This window comes from Ctenopharyngodon idella, chromosome 13 (genome assembly GCF_019924925.1).
Source record: "Ctenopharyngodon idella isolate HZGC_01 chromosome 13, HZGC01, whole genome shotgun sequence".
Taxonomy (NCBI): Eukaryota; Metazoa; Chordata; class Actinopteri; order Cypriniformes; family Xenocyprididae; genus Ctenopharyngodon; species Ctenopharyngodon idella.
In genome coordinates this window covers 30,436,536-30,459,965 of record NC_067232.1, presented here as the reverse complement: position 1 = coordinate 30,459,965, position 23,430 = coordinate 30,436,536, and the positions used below count along the sequence as shown (strand labels likewise).

General features: G+C 37.4%; 2 protein-coding genes and 1 long non-coding RNA gene across 6 annotated transcripts in view; 1 reads left to right on the top strand and 2 right to left on the bottom strand.

Annotated features, from left to right (window-relative positions):
* LOC127525099 (NACHT, LRR and PYD domains-containing protein 1 homolog) overlaps positions 1 to 1,515 on the bottom strand; it is a 6,910-nt gene extending 5,395 nt beyond the window's left edge. For all 3 annotated transcript variants that reach the window (XM_051917346.1, XM_051917345.1, XM_051917347.1), the window contains exons 1-3: positions 1,337 to 1,515; positions 1,108 to 1,136; positions 710 to 853 (exon numbers count right to left, since the gene is read on the bottom strand). In XM_051917346.1, coding sequence (XP_051773306.1) covers positions 710 to 853; positions 1,108 to 1,123 — 160 coding nt within the window. In that variant the 5' untranslated portion in view covers positions 1,124 to 1,136; positions 1,337 to 1,515. The remainder of the gene's footprint in view (positions 1 to 709; positions 854 to 1,107; positions 1,137 to 1,336) is intronic.
* LOC127525105 (uncharacterized) lies at positions 1,354 to 4,101 on the top strand. The gene is made up of 2 exons (XR_007933252.1): positions 1,354 to 1,475; positions 1,919 to 4,101. It is a non-coding gene; the product is annotated as an uncharacterized LOC127525105 (long non-coding RNA).
* On the bottom strand, positions 3,760 to 23,430 carry nvl (nuclear VCP like). 2 transcript variants are annotated; one of them, XM_051917349.1, is made up of 24 exons: positions 23,200 to 23,430; positions 22,736 to 22,806; positions 22,613 to 22,665; positions 21,372 to 21,459; positions 21,219 to 21,279; positions 20,955 to 21,134; positions 20,600 to 20,677; positions 19,420 to 19,534; positions 18,275 to 18,351; positions 18,057 to 18,191; positions 17,877 to 17,978; positions 14,701 to 14,818; positions 14,469 to 14,613; positions 14,093 to 14,270; positions 12,403 to 12,624; positions 12,136 to 12,240; positions 8,574 to 8,636; positions 7,998 to 8,117; positions 7,443 to 7,542; positions 7,250 to 7,356; positions 7,078 to 7,154; positions 5,530 to 5,618; positions 5,328 to 5,407; positions 3,760 to 4,438 (listed from the first exon to the last, which is right to left on the bottom strand). In XM_051917349.1, exons 1-24 carry the CDS (start codon positions 23,254 to 23,256, stop codon positions 4,394 to 4,396), a joined length of 2,466 nt encoding a protein of 821 aa, XP_051773309.1. In that variant the 5' UTR covers positions 23,257 to 23,430; the 3' UTR covers positions 3,760 to 4,393. The 2 variants fall into 2 exon arrangements, with proteins under 2 accessions (XP_051773309.1, XP_051773310.1); XM_051917350.1 differs by lacking the exon at positions 20,600 to 20,677.

The following is a 23,430-nucleotide window of genomic DNA, read 5'->3' as shown; positions in this document are numbered from 1 at the left end:
ATTCTCTGTGGCAGCATAATAATAATAATAAATATCAATTACACACATAAAGCACATTCTTTGAGCTTTCAGAGCTTGTGAATATAAAATTCATAGGAGGACTTGAATACACCATATGGTTCTAATATTCATCCACACTTTAGCACGATAGGCAAAAGTGCTCTAACTGCACAATGTTGCCCTGAGGCAACAAACAAAACAAAAACAACACAGCTTTAGTATATAAATAAAAACAAAATAAGTCTTTTAATAATCAAACATACTTCTTTACATATTGATGCACATGTATATGTTTTTTCTATAAAGATATTTCATTTTAAACATGTTAAACAGTGCTATTTATCTTACCAATTTGTGGCACAGTGTCCTATGCAGCTTTGCTTCCTAAAATGACTGCTCCATCCCCAAACAAAAGGCTACACCCACTTCAGCCCATCATTTCACTGTCAGGTGATATTATATGCATATATTTTTTTATTTAAAAAAAAAAAAAAAAAAGAAGTTGGGCGAGTTCCAAAAAAGTGGTTTGTTGCCTCAGGGCAACACTATGCCATAGACAGATAATATTATTAGCAGGTATCTGGTAGATCCCTTTTCTAATAAAACAATGATTTTAGCATATGACCTGTGATTACACACATGAAAATACCCAGTACATTATCAGAACAATTATTATAGTCAATATTATCAGCATCTATATTTCACTTACCTGGTGCATTATGTATGATGTGGACATTGCCTGTTATTGTATTGTTAGTGAGTACAGGTGCTGAAATATGGCTTCCACTCTGAGCTGTGGCGCTCACATTTGGTCCAGCATGAGATCTGACAATGTCCTCGTTACTGCGAAACTCTAGATGACAAAGGAAACATTGTAGACACCCCCCAGAAAACTATATTAAGGTAGTTGTTTTTAGCCTGAAATATCAATAAATGAGCACTTATTTGGTACAATGATACAAGCTTTGTGCACAGCTGAGGAGCAGAGAATGATTTGACATAACGTTGTTTTAAAAGCACTTTTACTTTACAGACTAAAAATAAAACTTAAAAGATTAACTGAAGTTCTTTAGTCTTGATTGAAATCATGTTAGACCCAAAACCTACGGTCAGAAGTGTCCATCTCTGTTCATCCTCTGCAAGAATATAAACACACACACACACACACACAGTCAATAATATAAAAGGGAATGCGAATTTTCAGAACTTTAAGGATATTTTATATTACACTTAAATGAAAATAATGAAAGCATAGTGTTAACAGCTTGCGTTACAACTCTTTCAAGCAGAACAATTTTTAGTTGGCATACGTTTTTTTTTTTTTTTGCGCCGTTACCTTATTTTCACGGGGTAGAAAGCCTTAATGAACAGACTGCTGCTTCCGTGATCTGTCACTTCCGACATATCGAGCGGAACTGCGTTCACGCGATCTACACTTAAAAACACATTGCGTGTCTACATGAGGAGGTTGTGTGGTAGGCTAAAGACTCTTGGTGTCGGTAGACATATTTTAAAAATTCATGAAAAAATAAAATCAAATTGTTTCTTGTTCTCCCTGCTGAAAAAAACAGCATATGCTGGTAAGGTAGGTTTTTAAGCTGGTATGCTGGTTTGAGCTGGTTTATGCTGGTCAAGTGCTGGTCCAGAACCAGCATGGACCAGCATAGGACCAGCTTTGGACCAGCATACCAGCTTCAAAACCTACCTTACCAGCATACTGCAGTGATTTTTCATGTTGTTTTAACTGTTTCATTCTTTAGTAATTGAATGCCAAAGTCTATTCCTACCTCAAGACTAACCTATAGACTTTTATATACTTAAAGCTGGCTTTGGGATAACCATGAGGTTTGGATACTGACTGTTGTTTTGCTTGGCTTAGTAAAGACTTAGGTAATTCTCATTTTGCTTCTGCTCCCAGCTTGCTGAACACATCCCGGAACGCCCGGTACTCTGGAGGAATTTCAGTTTTGCTCTCGGTCTCAGGAGATTCAATGTAAGTGGAGTTCAGGGTGACGACGGGTGGAGAGCTGATGAAGCTGGACTTGGGACGACGAACAGGAGGTTTGACAACCGGAGACAGGCATACGTGAAAGCAGGACTCACTCCATTACAGCATTTCCCCAGAGTTCCAGTTGATGTTGGGATCGTGTTGGGACATTTCTTGTAACATCCACGGGCATCCCAGGATGATGTCAGTGGTGGATCCTTCCAGCACCATAAACGAGATCTGTTCATCATTCAGGCAGCCGATGCGGAGCGTCACAGTGGGGGAGAAGTGGCAGATGCAACTACGGCCCAGCAGCTTGCCAAGGATGGTGTGAATCTCTAATTCCTGGGAGCAGTGTTTCCTCTTGATGTTGAGTTTTTGGAGAAGTTGATGAGAGATGAAGTTCTCTGCAGACCCAATGCCAGAGTCAATGAGGGCTTGCGCTGAAACAGTAATTTTTGGGGTTAGGATGTGTACTGTAGTTCTGGTCAGAGGAGCGATTTTATGGTACTCACCGTTGGGCGTGGTGGTCGGATGGGACACAATGCAGGCATAACTGATTGAGAATTCTTCTTCGACGCTCTGCATGAGTTAGATGGTTGGAATGGACCTGCATAGGTTCAGCTGCTGGAAGGGTGACAGATGGTGGACGGAGGACGCAAAGTGGGTCTTTCCAATGAACAGGCTGAGAGACGTTGTGAAATGATGGCCTTTTAAATGAAATTCTCCAAGCAGATGACATCATCATAAATGACCATCTGCTGATGCACTTCAGGGTTTAAAACTAGTTGAAAGATGGTAAAGAGGGCAGTCTCATTCCAGCCATTAGATGCTGCTAGAGTGGAGAGTACTGACTGAAGCATTGCCTTGACGCAGGTTAAACAGCTGATCATGCACAGACAGTACAGAAGCAGTTTGTGCAAAGACTTCCTTAAAATGGCTGATAAAAGATGTCAGTGAATTCATGACTTGCCTATTAGAATTCCAGAGAGATTGAGCCCGCTGAAGTGCTCGACCGGAGAGGAGAGAAATCATGAAGGCGATCCGCGTGCAATCTGTGGTGAAGAGTTGTGGTTGCATCTCGAAGTAGAGAGAACATTGAAGTATGAACCCGGTGCAATCCTCCGCCTCACCTGAAGCCAGGGTGGTGCCGGAAGCTCAGGGGATCAGGGCGGCGACCAGCTAGGCTCGGCCACTATGGCCGGGACATGTACTTTATTAACCTCCTGGAGGCGTATGGATTATATTTATGATGGATGGATGTGCTTTTTTGGTCTTGGGTTCCCTTCACTACCATGGAAAAGCCAGATTTTTTTAATATAACTCTGATTGTCTTTTAATGAAAGAAGATACACGTGTCATATACACCTAGGATAGCTTGAGAGAGAGTAAATTATGGGATAATTTTCATTTTTGGGTGAATTAACCCTTAACATCTGTTTGTTCACTTGGTCATTGCCATCTTCATTTAACATATTATTTTTTTAATTTCCCCTTTGTCTTTTTCTGTTCTGCGCCCCAGAAAGTTTCCCTCCTCTGTTCATTTTGGTCATGTGACTGTGTCTGTTGACATGTTCTCATTTGATAATAAAATTTTTGAACTAATATAAAATGCTAAACAAAAGTGAAATAAAAATGTTTCGATGTGTATATAAATACAAACTAGTTAAAAGTTTGGACAGTCAGCTGCTTTTCCAACCTGTTTGTTTGGGAAGAACAAAACATGTAGGCACAATGTATATTTATATTCAAAAACAATTTCAAGAACAAGCTTTTAGATCAAAAGTTTTTTTTAAGATGAGAAAAACAAGTTTGAGCATCAAAACTTTGACCAGTAGTGTGTTTATACACACAAGATCTTTCTCAAAACTCAACGCTTCAGTTCACGACGGATCGTTCAGGAACCATATGATCTCATTCTGAAGCACTTCAGCAAAGTGTGCCGTACTAGAATCTAATGTACTTCCTGTTGAGTGTCTGTGATTGACAGTTTCAGTGTGACTTTAGTCAGTGTAAGATTCTTGTACAAAAAGCAACAACAGGCAAAAAACTATAACACTACTTTAGAAAAGCTACTCATTTATACAAAAAAAAAAAAAAAAATTAAAATGAAATTTATACAAGCTGTCAAACTCACTTTTTTTTTTTTCAAGAATTTCTGTAACAGTATTAAACCAGCAATCATCTTCTCACGTAATTTTCCTGTTAAAACTCATTCTGAATCATCCATTCCTATATACACTTTATTGCATATATAATTTCATTAAATCTTTGATCATGTATAAGTGTTGGTCTTCCATGAGCTGAATCGTCCCTCATGCAGGACATACAGCACAATGTTCAGGAGAAGATGCTCCGTCAGTTTATCAGCATCTTGTTTGTTGGACTGTTGTTCATCAACGCTTGTCATCTTGTGAGGGTATCCTTCAGTTTTTCATACATTAACTGCTCCTGCAAGGAGGGAAATAATAACCCAAGATTAAAGCAACCAACAAGACGGACAAACTTTAACTTGCACAAGAGAGATGAATGAGTGACGTATGAAAACCATATGGCTGCAAACCTCGCCGTTCTGCTGTGCTACAATGAACAAGAGCTCCATTCATGGATGTTTTTATGCATTCTGTTCATACTGAACATGATGGGTCACTTAATATGTTCATAAAAGTAAATTCAAGGAAATAAAGTCAGTAGTGATATACACCGATCAGGCATAACATTATGACCACCTTCCTAATATTGTGTTGGTCCCCCTTTTGCTGCCAAAACAGCCCTGACCCGTCGAGGCATGGACTCCACTAGACCCCTGAGTCAAAGTCTGTCATCAGAATGATTTGGTTTAATTCCCTCCAGAAGCGTCTCACATGATTGTGTTCCCAAACACCAGCATCCGAACGCAAGAGAACATGACAGCGTTTATTTGTTTCATCTGCCGCTCTGAGATGAAACTCATTTATAAAAAAAGAGCCCGATTGCAGATATTTTGTGCCAATTTCCCAGGAAGTGCCGATTTTGTTCTCTTGAACACATGGGATGGAAAAGGTGCTTTACTCGCAAATGTTTTATGCAATATTGCAATTTTTGCGCATAAGTCAAATTTGCAACTTTGGATGGAAACAGCTAGTGATGCCCTAAGGCAACACACAGTAACTACACCCACAATTTGTTGGAATTTGTTGCTGATGCAATTTTTATTCAATCGAATCAAAGCACAGTCCAGCCAATCACTGTCTGAGAGCTGATTTCACTCATCGCTGTGACTAAATGTAAAGATATGAGTGAGAGTATGTAGAGTGTCTGTTCATTTAAACATTCATCTTGTCTTTTTCTCGTCACTCACCTTCTTGGACACAGACGGTCGCACCTTCTTGAAGGCCTCCTCGAAGTGAACCCGGCTCACTCTGATGTCCTTCACTGGCTCTGTAACAGAAAACACAAGCTTTTCTGTCATGTGCAGATCTACTGCAGTGTTTCTGACCAGAGGGTGGCGTGCAGGAGCTTCAGATAACATGTGTGTGTGTGTGTGTGTGTGTGTGTGTTACCTGTGTGTGTTTGCGCTGGTCCTGCATTCAGGTGAACTCTCAGAGCGTTAACACTCGCCTCTCGCACCAGCGCCGACAGATCTGCACCTCTAGAACACAATCCAACAACAAACTTCAAACTTTGGAAAGTAGGGATGTACAGTCAAACCAAAATTTATTCAGACACCTTGAACATTTCATTCATTAATTCAGTTTATTCACTATAGTTTAAAAAAATGGTAATAAAATATGACAAGATCTCAGAGTTAAACTGTCTCAGAAAAAAATTATCTTAAAAAAGCAAAACATGGTCAGGTCAAAGTTTATGAATAATTTTTGGTTCCAAATTTTTATCAATTTTACTGGTAGGCCACTGTATGAAGAATTTTTGGGTATAATATGTCACAGTTTACTTTATTTTCCTATCCTCACTTACAGAAATGAACTATAGTGTCCTGCACCCACTAGTAAAATATACCAAAAATTATATCTAAAATTATAATTTTTGGTTTGACTGTACGATATATTGGTATCGGCCGATAATTATTCATTAATGTTATCGGTACGATAATGGAAAATGAATAATTTTCACGGAAATTAGGGCCCTATGAAATGCATTTTATATTTTCCTAAATTCTGTTTTATTTTTCCCAAATTCCACTGACGTTTTTTTATATTACATTTAAATGGTTTAATTAAAATGTAATGATCAAATAGCAAGTCTAAGCAGATGAATTCATAAAACTTTAACAACTTATTTTTGAAATGTTTTCTTTATTTTCTTTAATATCAAAAAAAGTGGTAATCAAATGAAGGCATAAAACATGAACAATTTAATGAATCTTTTAAAATGTAATCAAATGATAGTTAAACAATTCCTTTTATTTAGTTGGCAAACAAAGTGCAGAGGTTTACTATTAAAAGTAAAACGGGGAAAAATTGTGTGCTTATTCCTTAAAGTTTCAATAATTGTATTGTTATTATTATTATTGATAAATTATGGACTAATTACAATTATGGGAGTTTTTCACCATAAAAAAAAAAAAAAATGGACATCAGAATTGCAATTCGCCTTGGGAATGTAAAATTAATTTTAAATGTTTTAACTGGTTTAAAGTAGGCTACATTTTGGGACATGACTTTGGAACAAAGTCCTTGTTTTCTGCAGTTAAGGTTTTAAAGAAAAAGCAGTTGTCCACTGTTTTTGTTTGCCTTTTTTTGGTAATCAGGCTCAGAAAAAAATTATTTCAAGATTTAGATTTATTGGCCAATATATCGGTTATCAGCTTCCAAATATAAAGAATTATTGGTTATCGATATCGGCCAAAATTTCCATATCGGTGCATCCCTAATGAAAAAAGTCAAAATCTACTAAACAAAAACATAATCTGGAGTTTGTTACAATAGACAACGCATTACAATTTTGTCTATAAAGCAAACTAGAGCAGAGTATCGGCAGCAACCTCACAATAAATCACAACGCATCACAATTTGCAGAATCATGAGAAAGACCCAGTGTGGGAAAGCATTTCGATCTCTCAGATCATTAACAACAATTTACAAACTTACGTAAAACTTTCACAACGTGCATCATGGGCAATTTCCTCAAGACTGACATCAGAGTCTAGATGTGGTCTGGTGCCACCCTAAAACAAAAGAGTTAATAAATCCAAAGATTACCTATATCACATCATTACAGTGGTTCATACGTTCATATTGTGTTGGGTTAAACAATGTTTACCTTAGTAATGGTGACTAATATGGCGTGTCTGTCTGCGGCGGGCGGCAAACCCACATACAGAGTTTTGTCCAGTCGTCCCGGTCTGAGCACAGCCGGATCAATAATATCTACAAACAGCCAACAGTCATATACGCATTTTAGAAATCTAAAAAAACCCCATCTCAATATTTTCAAAAACATTACTCTTTATCACCTGGTCTGTTGGTGGCAGCCATCATGAAAACCTGCCGGCGATTCTCCATGCCGTCCATCTCAGTGAGCAGCTGGTTTACCACACGAACGCTGGCTCCTGACTGACAGCACACACACATCACTGATCATCAACTTCATAACTCATCATCACACCTAACTAGTGTTTATTTGCTGCTGTAACTAGTAGTAAAGAGGAAGAGATGATCGCTTCTACAGTGATCTGTCACATTAAGAGACACAAAAACACGTTTATTGACTGAACTTAGTGATGAAACTGACAGGATTTGAAAGATCCAACAAAAAGTATCAAATAAAGCACAAAGCTTATTGTGATTATTGGATGGGAGGCCCTACAAATAATGTTTAGTGCAGTTTTGTTCATGCATCACCTAAAACTGAAAGATCTCTGTTCATCAAAATGAAATGGCATAAAACAGGTACTGACAGAATCAAAACGTGCCATCGGAGAAGCGCTAATTAAACGTCACCATTTCGGGCATTGCTGAAGTTTCAGCGCATCAAACTCTTGCTGTATCTGGTGTGGTTGTGCGCTCACCTCATGCTCTGAGCGACGAGGACAAAGAGCATCAATCTCATCAAAAAAGATGACACACGGCGCTGAGTTACGGCCTCTCTGGAAGACCTGCCGGACGGCTCTCTCGCTCTCGCCTACATACTGCAAACACACATCACACAACAAACCTGATGGCTGAACATGTCTGATTCATACTAGAAATATATAGAAATTATATTAATAGAACCATTAAGATTTTTTTTGCATTTGACATTATATGGTATTGGAAATTTGTAGAGTTGCTTAATTATCATAATTAAGCACCTCTGCAAATTTCCAATACCATATAATGCAAAATGTCTCATTAAACATGATACTGTAATGCAAAAACATAATTGCATTTTTACTTCAAGTATTTATACACCATGATGGTAGTACTTATTTAGTTTTGAATTAAAAAAATAAAATTTACTCGGGTTACATGCTAAATATATATTAGTTTGATTTTGTTGAAATGTGATCTGGACATGTTTTCATCTTGAATAGTACACAGATGAACAATATAATGACATGAGAGAAGAACTGTCACATTTTCTATGATGGCAGTTAGAATCTCACCATATTCAGCAGCTCTGGACCCTTGACAGAGATGAAGTTCAAGCCAGACTCATTAGCAACAGCCTGTAACGAGACAGAGAGACTGATGAAGAATGATGGAAACAAACTGAATCTATGGTGAACTAGATCAGAAAAACTAACCCACGGCGTATTATAACACCATGTCTTAACAAGGCGTGAAGATTCCAGTGACAAGCAATTTGTCTGTCCACACTGAACGCCAAAAATAAATTGCAAAACAGCAAATGAGAAGTGCGCTGTCGTCAAGAATCCAGGTAAATTGGGTAAAATGAATGGGACAGAAATTTTCAGGAGCAGAATCAAAACAACAGTCCTGTAAGTCGAAGGGTTTGTCACATAATATTCGATTCTGAACTTCCGCAATCGGCCTCTGCCCATTCATGATCGATGCTGAGCTGTAGTTCAGCCCAATAATATCTCTGTGTGAGTGGGATTTACAGACATAACCTAATAACGTCACAAAAAAGTGTCACTCACAAGGGCTTTCAGACTCGAACTAGTTAACCCTGGGTCATCCTTAATCCCGGGTAAAAAGAATCCTAGGTTATCTTGCTTCAGATTTCACAATGTTCATAATTTAGCCGAGTTTAAAACGATGATATCCCAAGGTTAAGTGCAGTGTGTAAAGCCCTATAGAGTGCCACAGGGATGACGTATCTTTTTATGTAAAAATCTGAAAACCCCCCTTGTGATTTTTAAAAAGAGTTTTCCTTTACTTGTAAAAAAGGTGGTTGCTAACAATTGGATAAGTGGGGCTACAAAGGTAGTCAGGGACATTAAACTTCATCAGCTGAAAAGGTAAACTCGTCTAACTAGTCCACTTTTATAACCACGTTGCTCTTGCAAACTATTCTCTCACACATTTTCAGGGAAAATGTTTTAAAAAAAGACTGGATAAATTTTATATATTTTAATTTTTAGGCTTTTACTCACATTTAAACACTGACCAACGAATACACATAGAGCTCATCAAATATGCTAAACAAAAGCTCAACCATACTTGTTTGACATGCAAGAAGAAACCCTTATTGGTACTTGAGGAAGCTCAAACGTGCTGTGTAACAAGAAAGAATGAACCTCATTGGTTCTCAGGCGTCATGCAAGCATTACCGTATCTGAGTGCAGTATGTTTGTTTACATGTGAATAATTTAAACTGTTCATCATATAAAGCAATCGTGTCTCTTCAGAAGACTTGAATTAAACCACTCAATTCATATGAATTTATTTTAACATCAGGGACAGAAATCTCTCAGTTTTCATAAAAAAAATATAAATATATAATAAAAATATCTTCATTTCTGTTTTGAAGATCAACGAAAGTCTTAAAGGAACACTGGCTATAGTTCCTAGCCATATCGGCCTAGAAAATCACAACTTTTCATTTTCCGTCGGTCTTGGTACACGATGTAACTACAGAAGAGTAGTTTTAAAAGTTTTAAATAGGAAAAATATCGAAACTCTTTGGTCATTTTTTAACGAGATGCAGAAACTGAACACATCTGTATACTGTATCAGCGTAGACGGCGTCAGTGTTTATAATGACTTCAGAAACTGATCACATCTGTATACTGTATCAGCGTAGACAGCGTCAGTGATTATAATGACTTCAGAAACTGAACGCACATCTGTATACTGTATCAGTGTAGACGGCGTCAGTGATTATAATGACTTCAGAAACTGAACGCACATCTGTGTACTGTATCAGCGTAGACAGCGTCAGTGATCATAATGACTTCAGAAACTGAACACACATCTGTATACTGTGTCAGCGTAGACAGCGTCAGTGATTATAATGGCTTCAGAAACTGAATGCACATGTGTATACTGTATCAGCGTAGACGGCGTCAGTGATTATAATGACTTCAGAAACTGAACGCACATCTGTATACTGTATCAGTGTAGACGGCGTCAGTGATTATAATGACTTCAGAAACTGAACGCACATCTGTGTACTGTATCAGCGTAGACAGCGTCAGTGATCATAATGACTTCAGAAACTGAACACACATCTGTATACTGTGTCAGCGTAGACAGCGTCAGTGATTATAATGGCTTCAGAAACTGAATGCACGTGTATACTGTATCAGTGTAGACGGCGTCAGTGATTATAATGGCTTCAGAAACTGAACGCACATCTGTATACTGTATCAGCGTAGATGACGTCAGTCATTATAATGACTTCAGAAACTGAACGCACATCTGTATACTGTATCAGTGTAGACAGCGTCAGTTATTATAATGACTTCAGAAACTGAACGCACATCTGTATACTGTATCAGCGTAGACAGTGTCAGTGATTATAATGGCTTCATAAACTAAACGCACATCTGTATACTGTATCAGCGTAGACAGCGTCAGTGATTATAATGGCTTCATAAACTAAACGCACATCTGTATACTGTATCAGCGTAGACAGCGTCAGTGATTATAATGGCTTCATAAACTAAACGCACATCTGTATACTGTATCAGCGTAGACAGCGTCAGTGATTATAATGACTTCAGAAACTGAACACATCTATATACTGTATCAGCATAGACAGCGTCAGTGATTATAATGGCTTCATAAACTGAATGCACATCTGTATACTGTATCAGTGTAGACAGCGTCAGTGATTATAATGACTTCAGAAACTGAACACATCTATATACTGTATCAGCATAGACAGTGTCAGTGATTATAATGGCTTCATAAACTGAATGCACATCTGTATACTGTACCAGGGTAGAGGCTGTCAGTGATTACAATGGCTTCATAAACTGAATGCACATCTGTATACTGTACCAGGGTAGAGGCTGTCAGTGATTACAATGGCTTCATAAACTGAACACATCTGTATACTGTATCAGCATAGACAGCGTCAGTGATTATAATGGCTTCATAAACTGAATGCACACCTGTATACTGTATCAGTGTAGACAGCGTCAGTGATTATAATGGCTTCAGAAACTGAACACATCTGTATACTGTATCAGCGTAGACAGCGTCAGTGATTATAATGGCTTCATAAACTGAACGCACATCTGTATACTGTATCAGCATAGACAGCGTCAGTGATTGTAATGACTTCTATTTGCTTTGGACGCGACACTCATATCCAGTGTAGCAGTTAAGCGAATGAACGCCAGTGGGCGGGGCCTATGATGCGGTGATGTATAACTATTGGTTGATGTCTTGCTCTGGAAGCATGCAAATGCAAATGAATTTGCCTGTGTAGTGTCACAAATTTCGCAGTATCAAAAAAAGCTGTTTTTTGAGCTTGATTAAATAAATGCTTTGTTTATAACGAGGAGTACGTTTTAAGCAATGAAACTTGTAGAATGTTTTAATGGAACAAAGACCTCTTATATGTTAAAAGATCAAGTAAATTTGATTTCTTATGTCATGACCTCTTTAAATCAGCACTCTAGATCTTGTCGCAGTTGGTAAAGGACAAAAACACTAACATGGCAGAGGCAAATTTTATCACTTGACTTGAATCGGTTAGGACACATGTATGAGAAACTGAAGTAATGCAGATTGAAATAAAAGTTCACACACTTTGGCTAAGAGGGTCTTTCCACACCCGGGCGGTCCGGCGAGCAGCACTCCAGCTGGGGCATTGAGACCCAGAGCTTTGAAATGCTCCGGGTTATGGATGGGAGCCTGGGAACATACAAACACAACCATCAGATCTGCCCTTCCCCATCATCTTCACCTTTCTTTAGTAGCAGAGTCCAGTGAGTTTGTTGAACAAGACAAAATACACATTGGCTCTGTATTATCGATATTCTAGAAGATGAGCAACATTGTAATAAACTGCAGTACCATGATGGCCATGTTGAGCTCCTCGCGGATGTCCTGCAGGGCGCCCACGTCTTCCCAGGTCACGTCCGGTACGGTGGCAAAGCCCTCACGCTTAGCGGATGGCTGGACTCTGGCTAACGACGTCTTGAAGTCTGACATGACAACGCAGAGTCCAGAAAGCTGCTCCTCGTTCAGAGACTCGTTCGTCTTTAGCAATGCCAGCAGCTGCTCCAGCTCACCTTTCTGCCAGGAACATCACATGTTTTGTGTTTTACTGCAGTGTATTACCATTTCAAATGGCTAAATATTTAAAGAGGACCTATTATACCCTTTTACAAAGTCTTGATGTTGTTTTTGGGCTCTGCTAGAACAGGTTTTCATGCTTGAATGTTGATTATTTTCCTCATATTCTCCATTGTTGCAGCTCCTCTCATCCCAGTCTGTCAGTAACGCTCTGTTTAGTTCCTGTCTCTATGAAGCCCCTCCTTCTGAAAAGCACAATGTGCTCTGATTGGTCGGCTAGATCAGTGTGTTGTGATCGGTCAAGTGCTTCGAGCGTGTTTGGGAAATGTCCCGCCCCTTACCATAGCCGCCAGTTTCAACACACTACTAGCTAACTCAACCAGGCCCCGCCCCTTTATTCTGCATATGAATTATTTAAATGAGGAATATTGTGAAGAAAACTCAAGACTACAATGGAGGCGTTTCAGAGAGTTCAGAAACACTGACACTGATACAGAGAATAACTCCCGCTGGAGGAACTTTGAAACGTCCTGCACAAGTCATGCTTGTGAAGGTGGTTCAGGTAGATCAGCTTATTCTCCTTGACTGTCATTATCAGACTTGAACTGATACGGCAAAACTGACACCATAGTTAGCGTAGTTACAGTACTCAGTATCCTCTGGAGCTGATACTCGCCGGTTATGGTAAGGGCCGTTACAATTCCAAAACATGCTCTAAGTGGTAGACCAATCACAACAGACTGTGACCGGCTGACCAATGAGAGCATACTTCGCATTTCGGAAGGTGGGTTTTAAAGAAACAGAAACTAAAACAGAGCGTTCAGACAGAGGGTGAAAACAGGTGCTGCAACAATGTAAATTATAAGAAAAATAATGAGTTTTTTGAACAACTAATCATTCTAGTAGACCCCAGAAACAAAATGATGAACCTGTAAATAATTATAATAGGACCCCATAATGAATACATGTGAAAAGGCCCTTTCACACCAAATGTGTTGCCAAAAAGTGTCAATGACACTGGTAAATAAAGTGAGATCAAATCCATAGTTTGCAGACTATTTTATGTGCTTCAATCCAAAATGAATACACTAGTAAGATAACTGAAAAGGAACTTTTAAAGAATAGCAGGGCTGCATTTAACTCCACTTTTAGACATACACTTGCAAACTTCCCCTCCGCCATTTTGTTGTGTGTTCAACTTCGTCAAGTGCTACTCAACATGTAGACTTCAGGCAGGTCCTTAGACCATAATGCAACATGATTGTGATGTCACAACAGCAACTCGCACAGCAGTTTCCAGTGATCAAGTGCTTTCATTTACAGCCACTGCAAGGGTTTCACCAGTAGTGGGCACTCGTGCAACGTAAGCAGTGACGTACATCAAAGTGAATGAGATGGAGGGAAGTAAGCAAGGGAAGGGCATGTGAAAAGTGGACTTAAACATAGCCCAAGTCCAGTGCTGCCGTACCGGTGGAGTGCCGTCTTCACTGCTCGACTTCAGCAGGATTCTGTTGACGGCTGTCATGGCCGCCTCACGGCACAGCGCCATTAAATCTGCGCCCACATAACCTGGTGTGAGACGCGCCAACTGTCTGTAGTCAAAATCCTCCGGCAGCGTGATCTTCCGACAGAGTGTCTTCAGAATCCTGGGATTGAAAAAATTGAGGATAAATTTTGTTTTTAGACAGCAACACTAAAGAAAGATGAACAGTGGAAAAAAAGCATGATAGTTCCTCTTTAACTGTATTTCCAAATATGACATTTTAGCACAAACATTAGTAGGCCACAACTGATTCAACTATTTTTGTTCTTTATGAGGAGGCGAGTCAGTGAGAGAGACATACTTCAGTCGTGCGCCCTCATCAGGAATCCCCAGACAGATCTCTCGGTCAAACCTGCCGGCTCGACGCAGGGCCGGATCCAATGAGTCCGGACGGTTAGTGGCTCCAATAACCAAGACCTGAGCTGGCTCTGATAACGAATTGAGGTCTAAAGACAACAAGAAACAGTAGATTAGAAAAACACCTTGAATTAAATCACACTAAGTCAGTTTGTTTCAGAAGAGACACCACACACCATCCATGCAGGTGAGTAACTGAGCAACGATCCTTCTCTCCATGTCTTTGGAGGCGATCTCTCGTTTTGGAGTGATGGCATCAATCTCATCGATGAACATGATACAGGGAGCGCTGCTCTACAGGAACAACAGAGACCAAACACAATTAAACAAGCACCAATGGAGACAAAGTTATGGCTAGACATACTGAAGTCCACGGTTAACCTTAGTTTCAGTTCAATTCAGAGGCATACTTCCTTGTTTTCCTGTTTCCTTCCTAATGCCTGTGTTCTATTGTTAAAAACATCGATATTTCAATATGTAACGACACTGAAATATCTGAAATGATTCCAATACTCCTTTCTGCAGTATCGATACACCAATACCAGCTGCGCAACAGCGAGCTGACTCTCATTCAAAGTGTTAGTAAACCAGGTCTGAATTTCATCGCGGGATTGCGCATAATTCTACTCATTCCCGCAGATTTCACACTCACATCTGAAGCGCACACACGTAATAAAGCCGCCTCTGACATACAAGAGCCAAAATTAGCTCTTTTTTGCGGCTTATTAATGGTCAAATACGTTCAAAAATAATGTCACAATGCCCATCTTGGCGATCATTAACATAAACGCAATTGTAAACAGTTCAGGAAGAATGTGTAACATTAACAGCGTTTTGGATCCGTAAGTGCGTTGTTCTCTATGTTGTTAATATTAATCAAACAACAAAAGACAAGGAGAAAATCACTTACTGCTCGTGACTGATTAACTTGTGTAACTTTAATTGATCAATCTGTATTTAATTGTTTCTTTATTCAGTTTCTTACCTGAATACTACTGTTAGACCTACCTGAAAAATAAAGCAGTCTATTTAATTTGTATCTTTATTCTATTGTATTTATTTGTGCTATTGTTAGTCATTTGTTTTTGTTCTTATTTTATTACTGTTTACTTGTCTTTTTAAAATTCAATTTACCATTTGAAATCAAGCTTCCTTGTGCCGTGTGTAAGCAGCTATTGCAACAAAATGACCCCTTTGTAAAAACAAATACATTAAGTTAGCAAATATTAGTGAGATAATTGTAAGGGTAATTGATCAACGTTTATATATGAAAAAAGCTTAAAAGCTTCATCATATAAAGTTATCTCTTCAGAAGAAATTTCTGATTGCCTAGACTTTCAATAGATGGACAAAAAACATTAAATATATCTATATGACAGTATATGCAGCGTTTTTTTCCTTTGGTATCGAATATCGATACTTTTCAAGGTATCGTATTGAAGTTAGAAATTCCAGTATCGTGACAACACTAGTGTGCTCTAGTCAATAGTTTGTTACCATGGTTACGGATTATGTTGTGCACCTGTGTCTTGTTGAGTTCTTGCTGTCCTGTGTAAACGTGCCCTCAGTTTCTTGTGTTCTTTGTCTGAACTTTGTTTTTAGCGGTTGCATTCGCTTCGTTGTTGGATTACCTTCTTCATTTTCGTTGTGAATAAAGTCATTAAGCTGCAAATAGATCGTAATCTCCGCTTACGTGCCCGTGGTGTTGACAATATAGATTTCATTCTGATGAACTGAAATTGATTCTTAAATCCCAAAAATCAATCGTTCAGTCTGTGCTGTTTTCAGTTGATGTGTGAACAAAACTTCACTAAACATTATTTGTAGCTCCTGTGATCCAATAATCATAAGTATTGTGCTTTGACACTTTTGATATGAAACGAAGTCTCAGCTTTCAAATTCTGCCAGTTTCATCACTAAATTCAGACAATAAATGTGTTTTTGTGTTTCTTTAATGTGTGCTGACAGATCGCTGTAGTTCAACCGATCATCTCTTCCTCTTTACTACTAGTTAACGCAGCACATAAACATGAATGAACATCAGAAGATACAGAACAACTTACTGAAATGAATTATGTCCCATGTAATCCATGTCACGTAACATCACATTTACGACATTCAGTGACCATAAACTCGATGGTTAGCTAGAAAAATAACTCTAGAGGAGCATTTTGATAAATATATGCACTATATTACATATTCATAGTATTTTTACTTTACCTGTTCTTCTATATTTTATTCATGTTTGATTAAAATGTCATGAAAACAAGTTTTTATTTTGACAACCACCATTTAAATGTTTATTTTTTCAACAACAAACTATTAGTAGAAACAATTATATCATTAAATATAAAAATATGTACAATTGAAATGTTTGTATAAAACACTGTTTTAAATTGTTCATTATTATATATCCAAAAATGAATAGCAATTGCATTTAATAGATTGGAATCTATTGTTGATTTCAAACTTTAATAATATAGTAATGTAGCAGCTTTAGTTGAGAGTGGTCATTTTTCCTTGAAAACAAAACTGACACGTATCCGAATGAATCGATATCGGAATCTAATTGAATCAAATCAAGGCCTTTTGCATCAAATTGATTTGTGTTTATTCTGGGTTAGAGAACACAAACCAAACCTGGACCAATCAGCTGTGAGTAAAGTGACATGTATCTGATGCAATAAAGCCACTCCCCCTGTATCTCTCGCTCCAAAATTAAAGTAATTCACAGTGAAAGGATTCTAATTATTTATTACATTATATGCATTATAATTATGTATAATTATTTTATGAATTGACAATTAATATTAAACTCAGCCTTTGAATATAAATACAAGCTTTAATATATAAAGCTTTTCAAATGACTAGGTTTACATGATTTCTTTTGAGCTCTTTGTGAGCCTATATAAAATATTATTTAAATTCAGTTGATTTAATAAAGTCAACAGCTGCCTTCTCAAACTCTTGCTACAGCAGCGTTTATTCCTGCCTTGTAAAAGTGTTTAAAGTCTTGATATTTTTCATAACAATCTCTTAATCTTCAGCAGAGAAGTGAATCAAACTGACGCTCTCATGTTCCCTGTGATTGGCTGTTCGCTGCACATGACGCACTTTCAGTTGAACACAGAGTTCATCACAAACCCTGAGTTGACAGAGGACGTTTATAGCGAGACGGCTGAACCTGATCTAAACCAGGTTGGGATTTGTATAGTTTTGTCAACTGTAAACCTATTCTGAAACTCGACTAGCTTCAGGCAACAGGGCATGAAATGAATGTTGATGGTGCGTGTGATCTGCTCAATCAGACCTCTCTGAAGATAAAAAACATTTTCAGAAGTGTGAATCTTACTATGGCTTGCTCAAACAGCTCCCGCAGCTTCTGCTCAGATTCTCCAGAGACTCCAGACACCAGCTCCGGCGCTGAGACCTTCAGCATGGGCAAACCAGTCTCCTACACACACATCAGACACACTCGATCAGCAGTGAAACACACACACACACAGATATGCACACGGTTACAGTCACTCACTCCAGCCACGGCTTGAGCCAGCAGCGTCTTCCCACATCCCGGCGGCCCGTGCAAGAGGAATCCTCGCGGAGGAACGACTCCCAGCCGCTGGTACACTTCTGGATGTCTCATGTGGATCAGCAGTTTACACACTTCCTGAAGAAGACAAGCGACCGGAGGCAGTTAGACATCGGTGTGTGAGCCAGACAGATGAACACATGATCAGAGCTGACGTTCACCTCCAGAGTTTCCTCGCTGCCGCCGAAATCCTCAAACTTCACAGTGGAGTACTGAAGCTCATGGACCTTGACCTTACCTTGAGTTACAATGAGAAAACACTTATTACAAAAACTGATGGCCTGAAATGTAAAAAAAAAAATATATATATATTTTTTGGGTGAATATCACAAAAGCATGTCAGGGTCATATCACACCGAATAAACTATACACAAAAATGTTTTGCATAAAGAAAATAAAGCTAATTTTAAGCCCACTGGTTTTTTGCATCACATTTTAATGACAATTAAGCACATTTTCCATTTAAAAATACTACCATCTATTAATAAAACATTTACTAATACATTATTAAAATAAAAAATCGTATCTGTTTAATGTTAACTAATGAACAGCAGCATTTTTATTAACTAATGTTAATAAATAAAGATAGTAACACTTTACAATAAAGTCCCATTAGTTCACATTACTTTATGCATTAACTAACATGAACAATATACAGTATTTTTTTTTACAGCATTTAATAACATTCGTTAATATAAATGTTCCTGTTCATGTTAGTTCACAGTGCATTAACTCATGTTAACAGATACAACTTAAAAATGCTTTATTAAATGTTGAAATTAACATTAATAAATGCTTCCCTCGCTAAGTATTTTTCATTGTTAGTTTATGTTAACTAATGTTTAACACAGTAAACTAATGTTAACAACAACTGAAACCTTATTGTAAAGTGAGTCACACTTTAGATTGGGGTCAAGTATTAACTAGAATTAAGTATTAATGACTTTTGCCTCAGTAAGCTCTTAATTACTGCTTATTAATAGTTAGTAAGGTAGTTGTTAAGTTTAGGTATTGGGAAGGATTATGGGATGTAGAATATGGTCATGCAAAATAAGGTATTAATATCTGCTTTATAAGTTCTAATAAACAGCCAATATCATAGTAATATGCATGTTAATAATCAACTAGATAATAGTGAGAATTGGACCCTAAACTAAAGTGTTACCAAAAATAAAATAAGGCACTCTTTTCATGTTCTTTGTGCAAAACACATGTAGTTTTTGGACTTGGATAAACCCACACACTCTCTCTCTGAGATTCACCCTTCTGATGACCAGAACAAGTGTGTTTTATCAGGTTCACTGACTCTTTTTCGTCAGTATTGCAGCACTGATCTCCGCGTCCTCGTCATGCTTGCTCTTCTTCACTCCCCTCTGCTTCCCGCTCTTTGATTTCTTTTCCTTCGATGGATCTCTCTGCTTCTGTAAACACATCATGATGAGATCAGAGGAGAGAGAAAGTAAATGCACCCCTTGCTTCATTTGGGCCTTTATCAACGTACTGTATGTGGGCATATCAACACTAAAACATTTATGGACAGTATTAATGAATAAATGTGATATAATTTAACACATAATGAAATTAGTGGGGCTGTCAAGCGATTAAACTTTTAAATCTAATTAGTTACACAATGTGCCAATTAATTAATTGCAAATTAATCTCACATCAAGTTTGGCTGAGAAATTACCCCCAAATGATAATATAAAATAAGCATTACAAAATGTAGCTTTAGAAGGAAATATTTTATTTGATTCAACATAGAATTTATTACACACAAACTTTTAGGCTTCAACAGCCATGATGTTTGTTCAGAAGCTGCATCTGAATTGTTATTTAGATATAATTACAGAGCGTTTACTGTAGCTTAGAAGAGGCATGATTGAATTTACACTGCAATTACAATTAATTAACGCCATGAGATTAATGGGTTTCAAATGGGTATTAAAGGGATAGTCCAGCCGTGTGCGCTAAAAGAGATAATCATTTTAACAAGTTATTTTTTCCATATCTATTCAAATTAATTCATTAATTTTACTTTTAGTGTGAAAGTGCCTTTACATTTACCAAAAACAGTACTTTTTGTTTTGTTATTAAAAAACCAACAAGCTCGTTAACCGATCATTAACCGTTAACTGTCAAGATTGTTAAATTACAATTAAATTAGAGTGGTTGTTTATGTCCAGTGCTTCCAGGTTCTACATCAGAACGCCGACTGATTATTGGCCGGCTCCTGTGTCAGCATCACACGCATGCATCGTGCTGATCACGTGATCAGCTTTGGCCAATAATGAGTCGCCGTTCTGACGTAGAACCTGGAAGCGCTGGACGTAAACTGCGTATGAGAATGACACAGAAGAGACGAATTTGTTGAATAAAGTGGTTATTTTTGTTTTGTTTTTGCGCACAAAAAGTATTCTCGTCTCTTCATAACATTGGGTTGTTGAACCACTGCAGTCACATGACTGTTTTAACGATGTCTTTAGTACCTTTCCGGACCTTGACGTTGCTGCATGTGTGTGGATCAGATGCCCTCGGAGTTCATCAAAAAGATCTTCATTTGTGTTCTGAAGATGAACAAAGATCTTACAGGTGTGGAGCGACATGAGGGTGAGTAATAAATGACAGAAATTTTTGGGTGAACTAACCCTTTAAATAATCATGATTTCAATATTGACCAAAAATAATCGTGATTATGATTTTTGCCATAATCGATCAGGCCTAACTTGAACCATGTAATGTAAATGCGGACTTAGCTACTTTTTGAGCAAGCTTTAGCTACAGTACACTGTCTATCTTTGACATGCGGCTCATGAGTTCAAAACACAAACGTCTGATATTTACCGCAGCGCTGGTGGACTCTTCCTCACACAGATCAATGCAGATGTTCTCCTGTCCTTTGTTTCCAGTCTTATCGATGATCCAGCCGTCGCTGTCGCTCTTCTGAGGGGTCGAGCCGCCGGCCGCGTGAGACGCTCCTCTCTGGTAGAGCGACGTCAGCGAGCTGTTCATGTGATTTGTGTGCTGTTGAAAACATTAAAGCATTTACAACATTCTGCCTGAAGTCAGATCTGATATTTCTGGTTTCTGGAGTCAAACTGCAGTTACTTCATGTTCAGGAATATCGTCCTCACTGTCAGTGCTGTATTCGGTGACGTGACTGTTGTCCCTGAAACAGATCAGCACAGAGCAGAGTTTATAAGGATGAGGGTAAAACAAACGGGAATAATTGTGACGGGTGACGAGAGCGTGGCGTCATACCCGTCCTCTCGGCTGCGTCTCGCTCTTTTGGCCAGATGTTTGTTTTCCAGAAGAGAGATGTCAGACTCACTGCATATGGCTGCATGAACTACACAGACACAACGATTCAAGATGATTTACAGCTAACAGCTCAAAGCATTTCATCAGCAGCTTGAAGAAAACAGAAATCAAAACACTGATATTTTGCTCTAACGCAGGGGTTTTCAATCTTTTAGACGCCACAGACCCCCAAATATGATCATCCTTGTGTGAGGAAATTTAAAATGCATCTATCTTTTATAAACACCCAAATTATATGCAGAAAAATTAATATTATAAACATAAAAATAGTTTCTATTGAGTTACACTAACATATATATTTTTCTACTCGCTATAGTAATGCACTGCTAAATGTATTTTTGTTTATTTGTATATTTATTTAATTTTAATATTTTTTATTTATTTACTTAAATCAAATTTAATCGATTAATAACATTTTATTTTAATCACATTTTTATTCTTTTAATTTAAACAATTTAATAGATTAATAACTAATATTTTATTTTAATCACATTTTTATTCTTTAATTTTAATCTAAATTAATTGATTTAATAGATAAATAATATACTAATATTATATATTAATACCCAATTTATTTTAATCACATTTTATTCCTTTATTTTTCTCTAAATGTTGAATGTATTTGTTTATTTATTTAATTTTAATCATATTTTATTTAATTATATAATTATTTTTTATTTTAATCTAATTTAATCAATGAATAATATTTTTAATCATATTTAATTTAATATTTTTTTATTTTAATCATGATTTATTTCAATTGATTTAATAGATAACTAATATTTTATTTTAAATATATTTTTATTCATTGCATCTAATCTAATCTACTTATTTACTTCTACTCACTATAATAATGTACTGGTAAATGTATTTATTTAATTTCAGTCATATTTCTATTCATATTAATATAATTTATTCGATTTAATTGATTAATAACCAACTTTATTTTAGTAACATTTTTATGCATTTATTTTAATCTAATTTAATTGATTTAATAAATAAACTATATAACTATTTAATAAACTATTTTTTTATCACAATTTTATTCAATTATTTTAAATGTAACTGATTTAATAGAATAATAACTAATTTAACTAATTTAAATCTTTTCCACAGAGCGCCTGTCACTCTCAGATTGAAAACCTCTGCTCCGATGCAGTTTTCAGACAAGTAATTCAGACCTTTTTCCACTTGAATCCTGAAGGCTGTCCTGTTCCTCCGGCCGTACTCAATCCTGCTCAAACACAAGCACATCTCAGACTCACTTCTGCTGGTTTGGAGGCGATTCACTCAATGAAACTCACCTGAACTGCTGCTGAAGCTCAGAGGCCATGGCTGAAATGTCCACATACGGATCATTGTGTGTTTTCAGGTACTGAAACAGGCAGATATGGGATTGACAACTGAAAATCCATCAAAAAATCCACACATGAAAAGCAGGATGTTCAAGTCAGTGTTGATCTCTATCAAGAGCACAGCATGAAACTGCTGCCTAATATATATATATATATATATATATATATAAGCATTTCTGCTTCCTTTCACACAACTATGTGTGGAAAGTGCTACGTTAACACAGACAAGCCAATTTTGTGGTGTTACTAACTTAAAACTAATAAGTAGTACATTAAAATGATTACAGACTCTTTGGGGAACACTATTGCATGAAGACTGGCTGTCTTCACTTTCTTCGGATTACTTTATTATTAGTTATGTACTGTATAATGTCACTGTTCTTTGAATGATAATAATAAAGCTTGACTTTTACCTGATGGACTCTGTGTTTGAGTCTCGGGTCTATATTATAAGCGCTGCGGTTCTTCATCTCTAATCCCACATGAAGACACGACAGAAGGCGAATTTACATTAATGTAGACTTTAAATGAAGAGTGGAAACACTAAAGACAATGTTTACAGCTCCATCTTTAGCATCGCACTGCTGCTGCTGTCCATGTGGAAACTGAACACACGCTGATCCGCTGCTGCTCAACACACGCCA

Bases quoted from the DNA above. Each gene is read 5' to 3' on its own strand.
- nvl (XM_051917349.1), bottom strand. From the start codon at position 23,256: ATGAAGAACCGCAGCGCTTATAATATAGACCCGAGACTCAAACACAGA. The intron at 14,271-14,468 runs GTATGTCTCTCT...TTTCAATCCCAG, and splicing joins GATGAGGGCGCACGACTGAA to GATTCTGAAGACACTCTGTC. The intron at 8,637-12,135 runs GTGTGTGAACTT...GTCTCGTTACAG, and splicing joins GAAAGACCCTCTTAGCCAAA to GCTGTTGCTAATGAGTCTGG.